Raw genomic sequence first — 17,863 nt, 5'->3', positions numbered from 1 at the left:
CCGAGCCGAAGGCAGTCGCCCAACCAACTGAGCCACCCAGGCGCCCAAAAGCTCAGTTTCTAAGACCACCCAATCTGTGAAAACCGTTTCTCTCTCAAGATCATCAACATATGTCTTTACCTGGCGTGCTCGAAGTGCCACTTTGGCATTGGTGGTCTTACTAAGTTGAGTTAGCTCTGTGAGGATATTCAGCAGCTCATCAGTGAGAGTAGGGTCCCGTCCGCACAGTTGGTCCTAATTGTTAGTGTGAAAAACATATACACATTCACATTAAAAAGAACTGTGGCTAGAACTCTGAAATAGGAAAAGGGGACAAAACCAAAGTAAACATAGCTGGATTCATAAGAAAATGCAAAGTTCTTGTTATTTTTATCCCAAACAATGTGGTCAAGAAGATCCCAGAGGAAGTCACTGCAAAGGAGAAACCCAAATCCCTTAGTCATTCGTATTCAAAATGCCTAGTGAATTCCTTTACAAATTGACACTGTACTTTCAACACACAGAAGAAATCATCGGAGACCATTAAAAGGGGCCAGGGGATTCTGAGTAAAAAATAACAGATGAGGCCTCAGAGTTGTAAGAGATTTTAAATAATATGGGGACTAAAGGCTTTCCTGTTCCCTCTCCCACTTTTGGAAAGAAGGCAGAATAAAGCAAAAGGAACCACTCCTGGTGGTTTTCATTCCACACACCAAATGTTCAGCATCCCAGGAGGGTGCAAAACAGAAGCACAAGAACAAATTATTCATTTAAAAACACACACTAAATAAAAACACCATCTCATATGCTGACAATTCTATACCCGAAATCATTTATCCTCTTGCTGTACCAAGAATCATTCCAGGATAACTAAACCTGGTGAATCCTTAGATGGATTAGAGGGAAAAACCAAGCTCCTATTATATAGTCCATGGGTTTATTCAATTGGGTCCTTCCTCTCCTAAAAGTTAAAATTTCCTAAGAAAAAATCTCTATCATATTTTGAGAAAAATGCTTCTTCTCCAGCGGAATATTAGTTCATTCCCTAAATTCATCCATTATCCATGTAATTTTCATCTAAACTGAGAAAACTGCAGATGTGGTTTTTATAAATGTCTGTCCTTTTCTGAAATTTACAGAGCTATTTATAGAAGTTCCTAACACCATACCACATAAAATATACACGTTTAGGCACAGTTCCTCTACTTGGAGTTTGAAATAATTGCCTTTATAGTGAATTTTTATTCTCCCTCTACTACCAACAGGACATGAAAGATGACCAGATCCCCAAAGGCTTACTGCTGCTGTCTTGATTTTCTTCCTACCTTGATTATCAGCCTTTTTCCTGAAGAATCTCCATGTCATACTTACCTTCCTCATCTCAGGCATACTCTTTATAGTCCCTTTATCACAACAGTATAAACAAAAGTTTGAGGCTTTCGGCTTTTAGGGCAGATATGCATTTCCCAAAACACCTTTTCCACAACCCCTACTACCTTCCACATCACAGGGTAAACAGTTTTGGAGTACTCAGCACCACCGTGCTGGGAAGAAGGTTTCATTTTTTTTTTTTCTTTTTAAAAATATTTTATATATTTATTTATTTGAGAGAGAAACAGAAAAGAAATCTCAAGCAGACTCCACACTGAGCGCGGAGTCCAACGTGGGACTCGATTTCACGGCCCCAAGATCATGACCTGAGCCAAAACCAAGAGTTGAATGTTCAACCAACCGGGCCACCAAGATGTCCCTTCTCAAACATTTTGAAACAGGAAATACTTTTTGGTTCTCCAATCCACCAACCAGAAGTCTACTCCAAATGTCCAGAGTCGTAAAACACATGATAGGATTTATAATTAAGGAAGTGCACGTATTGTTTTTACCTGTTGAACACAGGGAATTCACTGATCTGAGTGGGAAGATTCACCTGTTTAGTTCAGGGAATTCACTGATCTGAGAGGGGAGGGGAGAAGCAGCTAAAAGGTGACTATAAATCCAGGGTTCGATTGAGCATGGAGTCCATAGACCAGAGGGCCTCTCCACCTACCCTAGGGCATAAAAGAAAAAAGGAGGGAGAAAATGCAACTGGGCTGCATCTTTTGTTGAGAACTATGGAGCTAAAGAGAATTTCAAAGGAGTATGTAAAGTCACCAGGGACAAGACCACAGGAAGACAGAAGAACAGACAGGTTAACAGTGGATAGGGAAACCAAGACAAGTTTTTCCTACCAAATCCCTCTTTTCCCAATGTTCCTAAGATAAATATTCCTTTCTGAGGTTCTTACTCCATTCATCAGAAAGACTCAAGGAAAGATCTAAAAACCTAACAGGTGTCCTAAGTAATAAAACTCAGCTTCTCTGCAAACAGCCAGGCTCAAGTCTCAACATCTAGCAACAAAAGCCGACATGACAGAGTAAGAACATTAGCTACCTACTTGTATCAGACACAACAGCTTTGATATGGAATGTTTTCCCTTGAAAGGAATCCAGGTTTACCTTTTGAGATTAAACTAAAATACACACATAAAAATGGAGCTATCCTCTTGCCTAACTATAAGTCATGTTTTTACTTAACATACAAAACCACTTTTTTAAAAAACGACTTTTGTTTCATCTTTCCACTGTAAGAGAAAAGGAAGGAGAAGACGGGTAGGGAAAAAGAAACAGTATCTGAAAGAAAAGTGAACTATGGAGGATTTAAAAAAAATAATCAGGAAGTAATTATTCATTCACAATCACCAACCAAAAGTCTTCCCGGACCTCTCTGGGATGTGAAGCATCAAATACAGTACCAATAAACCACTACCTCCATTAGTTTATCCGGACTTGGATTTTTCATTCAAATATTATTTTCTCCATTGTCATCATGAGTACTTAGAAAGAGACTGGCAATAGAAAATCACATATATAGTAACCTTCTCAACCTTTTCTTGTCCTTGACCTGGACAATGTTCAGGTCCTACAAGAAACCGCCAGGGACTAAAGACCATTCTATTTTTTAGAACCAACCATCCGAAGATACAAACATCCAGAAGGAAGTTTATGGCCCTCTAGCCTAGAGACAGGCTTCTTATGGGAAGCCCAACATCACCATCTAATTCTGGCGAATACTTTGTAACAATGACATTAAATGGTGACTATGTCCATAGATGTGCTTCCTCAATAGAAAGAGGTTCTTTTAATGAGCCTACGTGCTGATTCTGGGATTACAGGTTACTTGCATAAATCTGTAGGCCAAAATGAACATAATTATTCAGTAATGGTTAAGATTGTGTATCACACACTTATTTCTCATATTTATTCTTAAGCTGGATGGTGGCTAACAACAGGGCATATTTCAGATTTGCAGAAATATAACAAACATGCTTAAGTGTCAAAACCATAGTCAAAGTTATGCAGCTGACTGTCAGAAGAGCCCAGTATAATGCAACATGATCTTAGCATCCTAAGATTTGAAGGCAATTCAAAATGGAATGTGACTAATGTGTAATGCTCTCAAGACATTAACTATTGTTCAGCTGGGTGAGGCACTAATCCCAAAATCAGCAATGGACTGGTAGCTTCTTCCAGTCACAGCTGGACTTTTTGACATTCCAAGGACGTCATGGGACAGGTTTAACAAGACATTGTTAATATCACCCTTATTCAGTAAACTTGGGTTCACTGAGAAAGACTTCTTTATTTACACGTTGGACAAAATTATTTGCAGTCATGTTAAGAGGAAGAAGGAAAGGCTCCCCAACTAAACCAAATCAGAGGCTCATAGGCACAGCATTACTCATAAGGAGCATGGTTTATATCATGTTCATGTGGACCATACCAGAAATAACATATAAGTAGTGAGGGGAGGACTACTCAGCATCAAGGTGGCTACTGGATATGTACTTTGCTATCTAGACAGCTACAAGGATGTTGATACTTTATATTATTGCCAAACTGCTTAATTTGGCTAAACAATCTCTTAAATAAGGGGACCTGGGTAGCTCAGTTGGTTAAGTGTCCAACTCTTGATTTCAGCTCAGGTCTCCATCTCAGGGTTGTGAGATCGAGCCCCACATCTATTAAGATTCTCTCTCTCCTTCTCCCTCTGCCCCTCCCCACTCGAGCTCTCTCTTAAAAAGAAAAAAAAAAAAATAATCTCGTATCTCTAAGTAAATGTAAACAATGTTCCAAGCTTTTTCCTATGAAATTATTTTATTTTTTTAAAAGATTTTATTTATTTATTTGACAGAGAGAGACACAGCGAGAGAGGGAACACAAGCAGGGGGAGTGAGAGAGGGAGAAGCAGGCTTCCCGCCAAGCAGGGAGCCTGACACAGGGCTCGATCCCAGGACCCTGGGATCATGACCTGAGCTGAAGGCAGACAGACGCCCAACGACTGAGCCACCCAGGCGCCCCTCCTATGAAATTAAATTTAAGAAATAAAAAGAGCTTTCAAAAAAATAAATTTGATCTTCCAGACTTTGGTTTTAATCGAGGCACCATGTTCCTCCAAATGGAGGAAAAATGATAGGACTTTAGCATTTTACTTGGTATTCTGCTTTCCAGATAGAGAAAGATTAGAACAAATTTGCTCAAGAGTCCTTGAGGCAAGTTACTACTAGGCGCTATGCGAATGCCTGGAGGGGGTGAGGGCTTCCTTGGAGCTGCCCACATTCCGTAACACTGATTCACAGAAGCCTGATTGTCTTGATCCCTCCCTGTAGGTTCAAAAGCCCCAGAAATCATCATCTAGCTCAGCAAAGCACACCAGCAACAATCGTGCTTCTAGAAAGCAAAGACTGAAATGCCGGGCACATAACCATCGATCAGGAAGCCAAGGTAAGCAGAGAAAGGGGAAGTGGCAGAGAACACAAGCTGGGGAATTCAAATGCTACCATGTCCAGGTGATATCTGTAAAAGACAGTGAGACCTACATGAAGAGTGAGCCAAACCAGTAAAATAGCTTTTACCACCCATTAACATTAATGCAGATGTGGGGTGGGGTGATGGGGGTGAGACCTGGCCATTACCAAAGAAGGAATGAGGAAACCCACATCTGGTATTCAGTAATATCAGATCAGAAAGGAGCACCTCTTGAGCTCTCATTTCTGCTGCATAGGACATGGCTAGCTGGTCCTCAGCTCAAGCGTATCAGTTAACTTCTTGATTTCCAAATCTCTACGATAAGGTGAAAGCAGCGGATATTTCAAAAGAAATTCAGTGATACAAAAGCCTACAGATCCTACTGTGTTGGCTGAGTTTTGGGTTGTTGAGTTTTTGTTTTTGTTTGTTTTGTTTTTTAAGAAAAATGTGAAATGCCAAAATAAAGGACAAATCCATCTTTCTCGTTCACATCTTCAGCCTTTTCCTCCTCCCCCTCCCCCACTCCTCCCCATCCACCCTAGTCACCCAAACCCAAACACTAACAACAGCGCTTTTCTCCAAAGAGCTCAGCCTGTTGGAAAGAAAGTTTGGGCACCATCCCTGCAGGTAAGAAGTAAGCAGGATGACAAGGTGGGGAAGAAAGAACAGCAGCAAGTCAGAGCCCCATTGGCTTCTGCCTGTCCTGACTGGCAGAAGCAGAAAGCAAAGCCTCAAACCAGTTCTCTGACAGGGCCCAGCGCCTCTGCAGCACCCCCCGTGTAATTACACACTTGAGTGACTGGACTCTGAAGAAAATTGAAGGCCTGAGCTCCGAACAGCTGCCATTTTCTCTCTCCATCACACCAGCGTGATTACTTGAGAAATGAACAGCCCCGGCTCAAAGCTACTCCAGAATCCTCAGAGGAAATATGGCTCCGTGTTCCAATAATGAGATTCTTAAGGCAAGCGTTACTTACAATCACTCCGCAAAAGGAGCGAGCCAAGCCCCTATATCTTACAAATTAGAATTTAAGAAACCCAGCGACAGTCTTGGACGATCATTACTCTTCTGCTGCTCCCAGGATTCTGGGCTTTGGTCTATTTTTAGTGCAGAAAACTGTTAAGTCCTTAAAAAGGGAATCATAATAAAATGAAAACTCACCATCATTAGCTCCCTAAAAAGGCAAATACACCCCATTTTAGGTCCAAACTGAGAGATTCTTCCACTCCTTCCTTATTACTCTTTTCTGCCAGAAAGTCCTGTTTTATCCAAATGAGAATTAGCAATCCTTGTATTGAAATAAAACAAAAACAAAAAAACTAACTGCTCAGAGATCTCTTCCTTCTTTTGATTGAGGAAAAAAAAAAAATCAGCACATTGCCATAGATAATAGCACTTCTTTGCCAAAACCTGTCACTTGGGGAAGTTGAAATATTACATAGTGCTGATACATATTTTTTTCCTTTCAAATGCATCTTCTGATTTCCCTACCATCTAGCCATTCTAGGGTAGCAAATGTAATGAACTCTCCCTGTAATTACATGTTTTTAAAAGTGGCTATTCTAAAAAAAAGTTATATCTTTGAGAGTTAACCAGCTAGGCAGATATAAAGTTGTGGTGTTATTTTTAACCAGAAACGTGAACTAGATAGTTTCCCTTTATTCTGAACTATGAAATAAAAAACAGCAGTAATGATTTATAGTTTTTTTTTTTCCCCTCCGAGAAGTAATGATGGAATCAAGGTACCAAGAATGCTAATTCCACAAAGGGACAAGAGAGGAAATTCTAGGAGTAAAGAGGTACTTCAGTCCCCAAAAAAGAGTAGCCATGCAGCTGTTCATGGGGTGGGGACGCTAAGAATAGTCTTATTGTTCTCCGATTCCTAGAACTAACTCAACTGGAAAACTCTAGGAATGAAGGACTTACAAATCATCTTTAAAAATCCTTAAGTCCAAAGTCCACAAAACTTCTACCCATTGGTCAAATGTACATTAATTCTAATCACATTTACTAGTCTCACCTCTATTTCCCACTTTCTACTAATTCTCATATTACAAGGCTATGGGGAAAAAAGCATGTATCCACTACCAGTACAAGAATCTGAGCTTAGAGTTCCATGTAGGTAAAAGAGAAAGGGACCCAAAGAAGATGCAGAATAAATTTAAATTTCTTTGGTGGGAGGGGCAGTACTGAAATTCTAACACTGTTTTTTGTTCTTAAGTTTTGGGACATAAGAGCCCTTATATTCATGGAACAAACAAGAGTTATCATGACAAAGTATACCAGCTAGATAACATTTTAAAGCTATTGTCATGAGTGACAGCAGGGATGGGGAAGCACAAGGCATCTTTAAGCAGAGTCAAGAGATCTGTCTGAGTTCCTGTGCAGGACTGCATACACAATAGCCAGAACAAGCCTCTCCTGACTGGAGCAGGTTCCTTCAGGTCAAGGACAGAGGGAGAGGTAAGAAACTGTTCACCTACAACCCAAGCACCACTCATCCCCAAATTACAAAAGACAAGGAGCTTTTCCTCTGACCACAGAACCTCAGAAGGAGAAATGCTTTCTTCACATCAACCATCCTTATAGGTTCTGAAAAATGGTACTCACAATAAGCATTGTGACCAGAAGATTCTTCTTGGTGACTTGAGCGTGAGAGAAGATATAGTTCAGTACAGTGTTCATGTCACTCTTGTTCTCTTCTCGAAGGGCGAACACACATTTGTCATAGTGACCTGCAAGCAGCAAAGAGAACTGTTCCTCATGCATGGATGAATGTTCAGTTACATGCGATTTGTTTTTTTTTATGATTCACCTGATAAGCAGTGAGAGGAAACACCTTAAGAATTTGCTTGGATGAATTTGTACAGAATTGGCAGTGAGGTTTAGTAAACGAAACACTGGACTAGGAGTCAGGCAATCTGGTCTAAGACCTGGGCTCAAAGCCTAGCTCTGTTACCAATTTCCTTTGTGCTTCTTGGAAAATCGCTTTACCTCTCTGAGCCTCATTTTCATCCCCCCCCCCCAAAAAAGGGTGGAGGGAAAGTATGTCTTAGAGACTGGGTGGTTGTTGATAATTCCAAACCCCCACCCTCACTCTAAACTTTCTCATTTAGCTTCCTGGAAAGATTTCCTTAGCAGAGAGGGTTCTGCTGCTTAAAAAGAAATGTCAATACCATTACACTTGATGATCTTTAAAGTCTGCCCCCGGCTTGAGATTCTGGTTTCATGTTTGACTCACTGAAAATGTTTCACCCTAGCTATAAGGAACAGTTTTAGCTCAAAAATAAAACCATACAAACTTGTCAATATCTACAGAGGGATGGCTGCTACCTCTGAAATCAACATTTTGCCCTGTAAATCCATGAAACAGCTAAGCAACGCCTAGGTTTCCAAATCCAAACTAAGGCAGAGATCAAGGAGAACTTTGCATTAAGTCAAAAGGTCTGTAGGGAGAGTACAGTTATGCATATTTTCACTGGCCCTTTATAAGGCCACCAGGGGCAGGTTAGTTCCGACAAGGAAAGCTATGCTTTGCAACAGAGGCCTAAGCTTCACGTTTATTGTAGTGATATCTGCCATGGGATATAATATTCAGTTCTTCAGAAAACAGCTTACCTCAGAATTAAATTTCCAAGTAAAGGAAAATTCGTGTTTGAAAAGTCTCAAGGTCAAAATTTCATGAAATCATGAAAATACGAAAGGATTATCACCTCAGTTCAGAATCCATGTTAAGTTACAAACCAGAACAGTTCCACTGTATTACCATGGATTTCTAGAATACTGAGTACATTCAATCAGGGTAACTCGGCTGTGTTTTAAATATTAGAGATCGATTTTTTTCAAAATGAAACTAAATATATTTGAGTAACAGTGGGCTACAATATTTAAGAACTGACAATCTCACACAAGACCCATTGAGAACAAAATAGAGGCTATTTAAAAACTGGTTGTCCTATACAAATTCATACTTTTCCCAACCAAGAAAGCTTTGAAGAGACAACAGAAATATATCTTGGTATAGGGAATCACTAGTACCAGGAGAAATAAAAAGACTATTTACCCAGGGAAGAGACAGCAGAGACCCTAAGCAGAAAGATAGCAATGATACCAACTGTTCCCTTTTTAAAAACTTTTTATTGTGAAATATACATACAGAAGAATAAACACCCAGGTAACTACCATCTATCTTAGAACATTTTTAATTATCTTTGAAGGATCCTATGTGCTTCCCTCAGAAACAACTGCTAAGCTGAATTTTATGTTACTCATTCTTTGGCTTTTCTTTACATTTATTTCATTTATCTCTCAATGTTATGTTTTTGAAATTCATCCTTTTGTTCAGATGTGTAACTTGGTTCATCTACTTTCACTGCTGTATAGAAATCCATTGTAGGAATATACTAGAATTCAATTATCTATCCTACTTGTGTATGTTCTAATTGTTGCCTGCCTTTTTGCTATTACGAACAATGCTACCGGGCGCCTGGGTGGCTCAGTTGGTTAAGCAACTGCCTTCGGCTCGGGTCATGATCCTGGAGTCCCGGGATCGAGTCCTGCATCAGGCTCCCTGCTCAGCAGGGAGTCTGCTTCTCCCTCTGACCCTCCCCCCTCTCATGTGCTCTCTCTCTCTCTCTCAAATAAATAAATAAAATCTTTAAGAAAAAAACAAAACACAAAAACAAAAAAAAAAACGAACAATGCTACCACGATTAGGCCTGTATATGTCTCCTTATATGTAAGACTTTCTCTAGAGTCTATTATCTAAGAGTAAAATTGCTACGTTGAAGAGTATTTAAAATGTTCAACTCTATTAGGTTCTGACAAACTTTTCCAAAGTGGTTTGCACTTTGGAAATTTGCACTGTCACTTACAGAAGCAGTGGAAGATGATCCAACTTTTTAATTTTTGCCAAACTCATTTATGCTCACATTTCTCTAATTACTAATGAGCTTGAACATCGTTTCATAAATTTGTGGATCATTTGTATTCTCTCTTTTGTGAATTATCTTCTGCCCATTTTTCTATGAGGTTGTCTTTTACTTATTTACTGACACCCTTTGTTAGATGCAGGTTTTGTAAATACGTTCTCCTACTTTGTGGCTTATGTTTTCAGTCTCTTTTGGGGATTTTTACATGAATAGAAGCTCTTAAGTGGAGTCAAATTAATCAACCTTTTCCTGTATAGTTTGCACTTTATGTGTCTTCTATGACAAAATCTTCCCTACCTTGAGTTCATAAGGCTATTCTCCTAAAAAATTAGTAGTTTTGCCTCTATAGAACATGTCTAAGTCTTTAATTTATCTGGAATTGATTTCTGTGCATATGGTTTAAGATAGGGATCCAATTTCTTTTTTTTTTTTTTTGGTTTTGCAAATAAATAAGCCATTGTTGTATGATTTACTGAAAAGTCTATCCTTTCCTCATGATCATGCCTGTTGTGTTATAATGTAAGTTTTCATATATGTGCGGATCTGTTTCTAGGCCATTATGTTCCATTGGTCTATTAATTTGTCCCTACACTAATATCACAATCTCTTCATTAATATGGCTTTATATTAAATCTTGATATTTGACTGGACAAATCCTTCCACCTTCTATTTCTTTAGAAGTATCCTGTTTATTAGGGCGCCTGGGTGGCTCAGTTGGTTAAGCGACTGCCTTCGGCTCAGGTCATGATCCTGGAGTCCCGGGATCCAGTCCCGCATCGGGCTCCCTGCTCAGCGGGGGGTCTGCTTCTCCCTCTGACCTTCCTCCCTCTCATGCTCTCTCTCTCGCAAATAAATAAATAAAATCTTAAAAAAAAAAAAAGTATCCTGTTTATTGTCAGGCTTTTCTTTCATGTAAATTTTAGAACTGGCTTGACAAATTCCATAGATATTCCCTACTAGGATTTTTACCGGAACATCAATGAATCTAGATGAATTCAGGGAGAATCAATACTTTGCAAGTATATATTCCAATCTAAGACTGTGATATTTATTTAGATCTTTATTATTGTTTACTCATTATAATTTTCTTCAAAAGAGGCTTGTACATTTTTTTTTTAAAGATTTTATTTATTTATTTGACAGAGAAAGAGAAAGCACAAGCACAGGGAGCGGCAGGCAGAGGGATAGGGAAAAGCAGGCTCCTGCCGGGGAGGGAGCCCAATGTGGGGCTGGATCCCAGGACCCTGGGATCATGACCTGAGCCAAAGGCAGACGCCCAATGCCTGAGCCACCTAGGTATCCCGAGGCTTGTACATTTTTTGTTAGATTTATTCCTTAGTATTCCATATTTTGGGTTGCTATTTTAAATGGTCTATTTTTCTAAACTGCTTTTCTAAACAACTGTTGTACTATAAAGATATAAAAAATTCAAATGTATATTAGATTTTGTATATTGACTTTTGCATTCAACAGCCTTGTTAAGACTTTAATTCTAGGGGCGCCTGGGTGGCTCAGTCGGTTAAGCGACTGCCTTCGGCTCAGGTCATGATCCTGGAGTCCCTGGATCGAGTCCCACATCGGGCTCCCTGCTCGGCGGGGAGTCTGCTTCTCCCTCTCATGCTCTCTGTCTCTCATTCTCTCTGTCTCAAATAAATAAATAAAATCTTTAAAAAAAAAAAAAAAAAAAGACTTTAATTCTAATAATAAATATGTGGATATTTTGAGGTTTTCTAGGTTGACATCGTATCTAATGGTGGCAGATTTATTACCTTACTCTTTTCTAGTTCTCATACCTTTTAATTCTTTTTATCTTACTGCACCAGCTCAGACATCCAGTATGATGCTGAAAAGAAGCTGTGAGAGCAGGTGTCCTTGTCTTATTCCTTTCTTAAAGGGGATGCTCTCAACAATGCTTTCAATTTTACCATTATGCATTAAGTACCTAAGGATGTTTTTTGTACGGGAACTTTACATGTTTAAAGAAGTTCCATTTCATTCATCATTTGCCAAGAGTTTATTTATCATGAATGAGTATTAAATTTTGTCAAATTTTTCCCCCATATCTTTAGATGACCATGGTTCTTCCTCTTTGAATCTACCAGATGATAAATTACAGTAGTTGGTTTTTCTGATATTAGCCAAGCTTGCATTAGTGAGATAAAGACAATTTGGTTGTGATGTATTATTTTACACATTGTTGGATTTGGTTTGCTAATTTTTACTTGAGTATTTTTGCTGATTATGAATGGCACAGCCACCCTTTAAAAGATGCAAAAGAAAGCAAAACATACAAGAAAACAATTAGTATTTCAAATTCTATGATGTTTCACTGCCACCTTGTGGCAGGAAGCAATATCAGCAATACGAAGCTTTTAAAATCTTAGCTGGAGGTGTTTCACATTTAGAAACTTCATACATCATTTAATGAAGCTCTTCAGAGAAAGCCAGGGATAAATTCCACTGAAATGATACACTGAAAAGTACTGGAAAATCTGAGCCTTTTTCAGATGACTGTGGCTCAATCTGTGGATTAGCTGCCAAGAGGCAAGCTCTTCAGATAGAGTTTTTCAATTTCAGCCTGGTCATGACTCAACCAACTCTCACTAAACAAGGTCAAGAAGACATCAACAGGGAATACTCATCTCTACTAGAAAAATTATCTCAACTCTTTCCCAGAAGCACACCTGATTCACAATCTCATCAAGCTGTGTTTTGTTGTCCTTTCTTGGGCACCAGTGGGATATGGAGGTTTAGTTTTTAAGGAAGGGGTAACAGGGGGAAGAGTTTGTTCATGGCAGGTGTTAGTGACAGGAAGAACTGGCTCAGTGACTGCACAGTCCTACAGGGAACCTTTCTCAGAAACAGAGTCCTCAGGAAGAGGCTTACCATTCTGGAACTGGGTCTCCACTCGCAGGTACTGCCGCAGCAGATCCATCACCACAGCCTTCATGTGGCCTCGGATGCCACTTCGGTACCTATGCAAGCAGAAAAAGTCTCCAGTGAAAACCCCGACAGACTAACACTATTAAATAACAGACTATTTAAATTATAAGCCCAGAGCCCAGGTTTACTTTCTAGATTTTCTACTGAACTGCTTTCCCACTGAGTTCTAGGGCAGGACAGAGGCCAGCCTAAAATCAACTAACCGGATCAACTTAAATTCTAAGCCTAAGAAATCTGCCTATAGACAAGATTTTTCTTTTTAATTAAAGGAGAGAGGAAAAAAGGAGGACAAAACCCCAAAAACCACTTGATAGCCCTACCTAACAACACTCTGGTTCAGGTCCCACTGCTAAGAATCAATGATCACTACACTCCTGAAATGGCTAAGAGCTATCTGAAAAATTTATGAGCATCTCGAAGTTGAAAATGTTCTGTCAATGTTCCTTCTGTCCAATAGTTGGCTCCATAAGCTAAGGAATGAATGTCATACTCGGCCCTGTGCCAGAAGAAAAATTAGGAGTTTCATCAAAATTGCAAGGAAAGGGGTGCCTGGGTGGCTCAGTTGTTAAGTGTCTGCCTTCGGCTCAGGTCATGATCCCAGGGTCCTGGGGTCGAGCCCCACATCGGGCTCCCTGCTCAGAGGGAAGCCTGCTTCTCCCTCTCCCACTCCCCCTGCTTGTGTTCCTGCTCTCGCTCTCTCTCTAATAAATAAAATCTTTAAAAAAAAAACTGCAAGGAAAAAGAAAGCAATGAAATTTCTGTGCCTTAATAATCGACAGAAAGATGTAGACTAGAAAGAAGTAATCAGAAATATTTTAGCTCGCAATTCTAAGGTACTTAGAAGATACAAGGTATTTTCTAAGATACAAGTGCTTTCTAATTTCTCTAGTCAAACCTGAGGTAAATCTCTTGGTGACTACTTAGAAGAAAAGAATCTTTCTTCTGGAGTTACATGTAACTACCTCTGAACCAGCTGGACAATGCTCTGAGTGTTCATGAAGAAGACTTCCCGCTCAGATTTCCGGTTCAATGTAGCGGCATGGCTATCTAGGATGTTGGCAATCTAAAGCAGTAGAAAGAGAAAAAAAAAATGAACCCAAACCAACAAAGGGACCCAAAGTATTAGCCTGTGTAGCATCACAACTAGTAATCTCAATTATAACATGATCATTTCCGTTTTTCCCATGTTGGGAGCAACTGGAAGTTACTGGGCATAGGTTAGAGGCTTGTGTGAAATAAGCAACTTTTATTTCTTTTCACCCTTTCCCATATGAACTAATGAGTGTATCACAAAAGATACCACCCCACCAGAGGCCCTTGACAGGCAGGATATGCTTATGGTCAAGGTCCAAACTTTAGTCCCTACTTGCCTAGCTTAACTCCCTACATGTAAATTAGCTTCACAGGCAAAGGGTAAGCATGCTGCTGGAACAGTAAGGAAGTTGTTGCTAATAAAACTTCAAATATCTCCCTACTTTAAATTCACAAAATTCATCTAATTAGGGCACAGGCCCAAGAATAAACCTCTATGAACTACATGGCCAGTAGGTTTTCCTCATAACCACAAATACTTTACATTTCACATATAGTATACTTTTGTTATTGGGCTTATATCCTGAGACACTTTTGTGAAGGGCACAACAACACTCAAGACTGCAAAAGCACAAGATCCAGAGAGAGGATCCAAACAGGAAGGAATCCTACATGAACTCCAGAATTGGTAGCTAGTAGAGAAAATGTCACTCTATAAATACCTGCTGGCTGGGAAACTGACAGAGGACTGATGTGATGTTGCTAGCGTACTGAGCCATTTCCTTCTTGATAGACTTCTCCACATTGGGGGGAACACGGCCAGAGACACTGGTCATGATATCTTGCAATTCTAGGAGAGGCAAGGAAGGATCTCTGAGGGTCTTCATCAACCGCTCTACCCAGTCTTTTACCTGAGAAGAAAATAATAAAATAAGATCCAGACAAAATTAACACAATCCCCAAAATAAAGTGATATCTCTAAATTCAGTACCATACAGTATTTACTGTGAAACTGTAATATAGGCACCTAACACTGCCATTGTTCTCTGGTTTAAATCCCAATTAAATGTGAAATCAGTAACACAGATAAGAAGCAAGGATTTAAAGACCTCAAATCCCATAAATCAAGGTTTCAGGCCCAACAGCTTTCTTTCGCTCCCTCTAAAAAAATCCTCATGTGACTTTTAATCTATCTTGGAGAACAGGTACCCTATTTGTACATCCTTTCCCCAAGAGAAGTGATTCATACCCTGCTGCTAAAAAAAGGATCTGGAAGGCAGTATCCATTCATTACGTTGACCAGATTATCCAGGACATAGTGGAACACTCGATGGAGCTTCTCGCCTCTGAGTGCTGTGCTCTGGATCCGTGGCAGACTACCCGTGTGAAGCTCAGCCTGTCAACCCCAATGAGAGATCAAGTCATCCACTACCTTCTATCCAGGTTACACACACACCACTGCAACTTAGATTCATCATTCAAAATCAAGACATCCCTTCATCATACCCAGCTACAAGGAGAGAAGTCAATGGAGGAAGCGTCATGAGGAAATCATAGAATATCAGTATCACAGTAATTCTTGCAAAGTCTAGTTCCATAACATTATAGGCACAAATACAAGGCATGAGATCAGAGGGAAGGAAGCTTAAGAAAAGCTTAAGGAAACTAAACACTGAAATCATCTGCCCCCTCCAAACTACCCCTACCGTGTTACCAGCTCTTGGAGAGCAAAATTAAAAGTACCTTCCTACTCACCTGTTGGACCTTGCTGGGGTTGTCCAACTGCATTTTGGCTATTACACAGCCAGGGTCAAGAGCTGCTCCAGGCCGTTTGACATAATGGATACAGCCAGACTCCGCAGCTGTTAAGGTCATTACCATCTTCATCACCTATAATGAAAAATAAATAAAATTAGAGTTTACCCTCTCTTTACACAGATGAATGATTTAAAGAGGCTAGTTTTTCCCCTCAACACCTAAGTCATATTATCTCTAATTCAACCCAGAAAAATGAGAAACCTGAAACCTCCAAGAGAGTACAAGGAAAGCAATTAGAAAATCTCTCAGGACCTAGCTTTAGGGATTAGTGACAGCTACTGACATTTCCTGTTTCTAATGTTTAAATTGATTTTGCCATAGTTTGTGTTTTACTTGTTTTATACTTAGAACTGATTAACGATTTAGCCTCCTATTACCCATGGCTTTAGGTGCTTGGTCTGTCAACCTAAGATTCCCACGCCAAAACCTGAGGGTCATTCTTTACTCCTCTTTCTCCCTTACCCGCCAATTACCAAGCCCAGCCAAGTACCTCTTCTAAAGCTCTCTCAGAAATCTTCCTCTCTTGCCATCTCTTTGATTTAGGCCCTTACCATGTCTGGCCTAGAGTACTTGAAAAACCTCCCAACAGGATTCCCTACCCATTATACATCTTCAACGAGGTCACTAAATGCAATCATTCTAGAGCCCAAATCTCGTCGTATCACTCTTCTGTGTAAAATCCTCAGGGACTCCTCACTGCCTGCCTCCAGGACAGTCTCAACATCTTACTATGTCTCATAAGGTCCTACATGACCTCAAGTTCTGATTACTTATTTAGCATCTTTGCTTGCCACTTCCCATTTAACCTCAGTCCATTTTCAAGCAATACAATATGTACTTGCAGTTCCCTAAATATACTATCTTCTCTTCTGTGCCTTTGTACACGCTATTCTTCCCTTTACACATTCACCCTGCCCTTTTTCACCTGGTGTATTACTACCTATCTTTCAAAAGTAAGATCCAAGTCCTCTCTCAGGAAGTCTTCCCCTACTACCCATTACATCCACCAGCTGCACCCCAATCTGGGTTAAGTGGCCCCCTGCACTCTGTGCTTAGCTCTCTCAGAATTCGTATTTCATTACTTGTCTGTTTTGTGGCCCCACTCCACCTATCATATTTTTTTCTGTATAACCAGCACTTAGCAGGATTCCTGACATTCAATAAGTGCCATTGTCTAGTATCTATCTTTGGAGGAAGAGACTCCTCATCTGTCAAAGAAAAACTCTGAGCTTCTTATTTGTTTCTAAAATTGTGTTCATAAGCCAATAAAACCAACGAATGCTCTTTACTTTCTATTTTCTATTTCTTTTGTTACTCTTCAGTCCTAGTCCATCCCAGCAGACTCTTTTCCTACCTTCCCTCCCATGCCCTGACCTCAATCTCAGCATAGCACTGGCCAGCAAACACATGGCCTCCATCCTCCACAATGTACTGGATTAACTTCCCAGCAGAAGGTGAGCGCAACACCGAAGGGTCATTTTCCTTCTCAAACACACAGGTCTTATTGCCGATTGTGATGCGATATCTAGGAGATAAGTAGGAGTATGTGAGCCAATAAAGCACCTCAGGTTGTAAAAGAGAATGGAAGAATGATGTCCATCTTAAACAAAACAAAAACACAACACACACACCCACACACACATGTGCGTGCACGCCAAACTGGAAACCTTATCTATATACACATAGACACAAAGAACACTCATTCCATCTTTGTTGACAATGCAAATAACCAAAACTTCCTTCAATAAGGGTCAGATTAAATAAATTATAGTACATCCATACAATGGAACACTATATGACCATTAAAAAGAATAGACAACTCTACTTAAAAAAAAAAAAACAACACAAAGATGATGATGATATAACAGCTAACATTTCTTGAACCCTTACTATGTCCCAGGCAATGTTCTAAGCACTTTACACGTGTTAATTCATTTCACTGTCACAACAACACTGAATGATTGGTGTTGAACAGTCTATAATCTATGTTAAAGGAAAAAAATAAAGTGCAGAACAGTATCTAACGGTTATTTTTATTTGTGGATGTATTCACAAGAAAAACACAGTATGTACATATATATAAATTGTATATACATATAAAATTCCTGCAAAAATAAATAAACCGTTAACAGTGGTTGCTTAAAAAGAGAGGAACTTATTTTTCATTGTCTACTCACATTGGAGTGGCAGAGAGACAACGTTTTTAACTGTAAACACTTTTGTACTTTTGAAATTTTTGTTAAGTACATGTATTATTCTTCTTATTTAAAAAAGAATCCCAAAAAGACCTTGAAAAAGCTGCAGAGCTGCTGACT

At 39.6% G+C, this 17,863-nt stretch overlaps 1 protein-coding gene across 20 annotated transcripts in view; it reads right to left on the bottom strand.

Moving 5' to 3' along the window:
* The window catches only part of ACACA (acetyl-CoA carboxylase alpha), a 283,601-nt gene that overhangs the window by 138,414 nt on the left and 127,324 nt on the right, over window positions 1-17,863 (bottom strand). For all 20 annotated transcript variants that reach the window (XM_064582783.1, XM_064582786.1, XM_064582785.1 and 17 more), the window contains 8 exons: window positions 16,923-17,073; window positions 15,486-15,620; window positions 14,980-15,126; window positions 14,453-14,641; window positions 13,661-13,761; window positions 12,642-12,730; window positions 7,435-7,559; window positions 121-234 (listed from right to left, as the gene is read on the bottom strand). In XM_064582783.1, the coding sequence (XP_064438853.1) occupies window positions 121-234; window positions 7,435-7,559; window positions 12,642-12,730; window positions 13,661-13,761; window positions 14,453-14,641; window positions 14,980-15,126; window positions 15,486-15,620; window positions 16,923-17,073 (1,051 nt within the window). The remainder of the gene's footprint in view (window positions 1-120; window positions 235-7,434; window positions 7,560-12,641; window positions 12,731-13,660; window positions 13,762-14,452; window positions 14,642-14,979; window positions 15,127-15,485; window positions 15,621-16,922; window positions 17,074-17,863) is intronic.

Source organism: Mirounga angustirostris, unplaced genomic scaffold (genome assembly GCF_029215605.1).
Source record: "Mirounga angustirostris isolate CCGP_5_RB_7025 unplaced genomic scaffold, mMirAng1.0.hap1 SCAF_17, whole genome shotgun sequence".
NCBI classification, from domain to species: domain Eukaryota; kingdom Metazoa; phylum Chordata; class Mammalia; order Carnivora; family Phocidae; genus Mirounga; species Mirounga angustirostris.
Note: the sequence above shows the minus strand (reverse complement) of the source record. Positions and strands in the feature narration are given on the sequence as shown.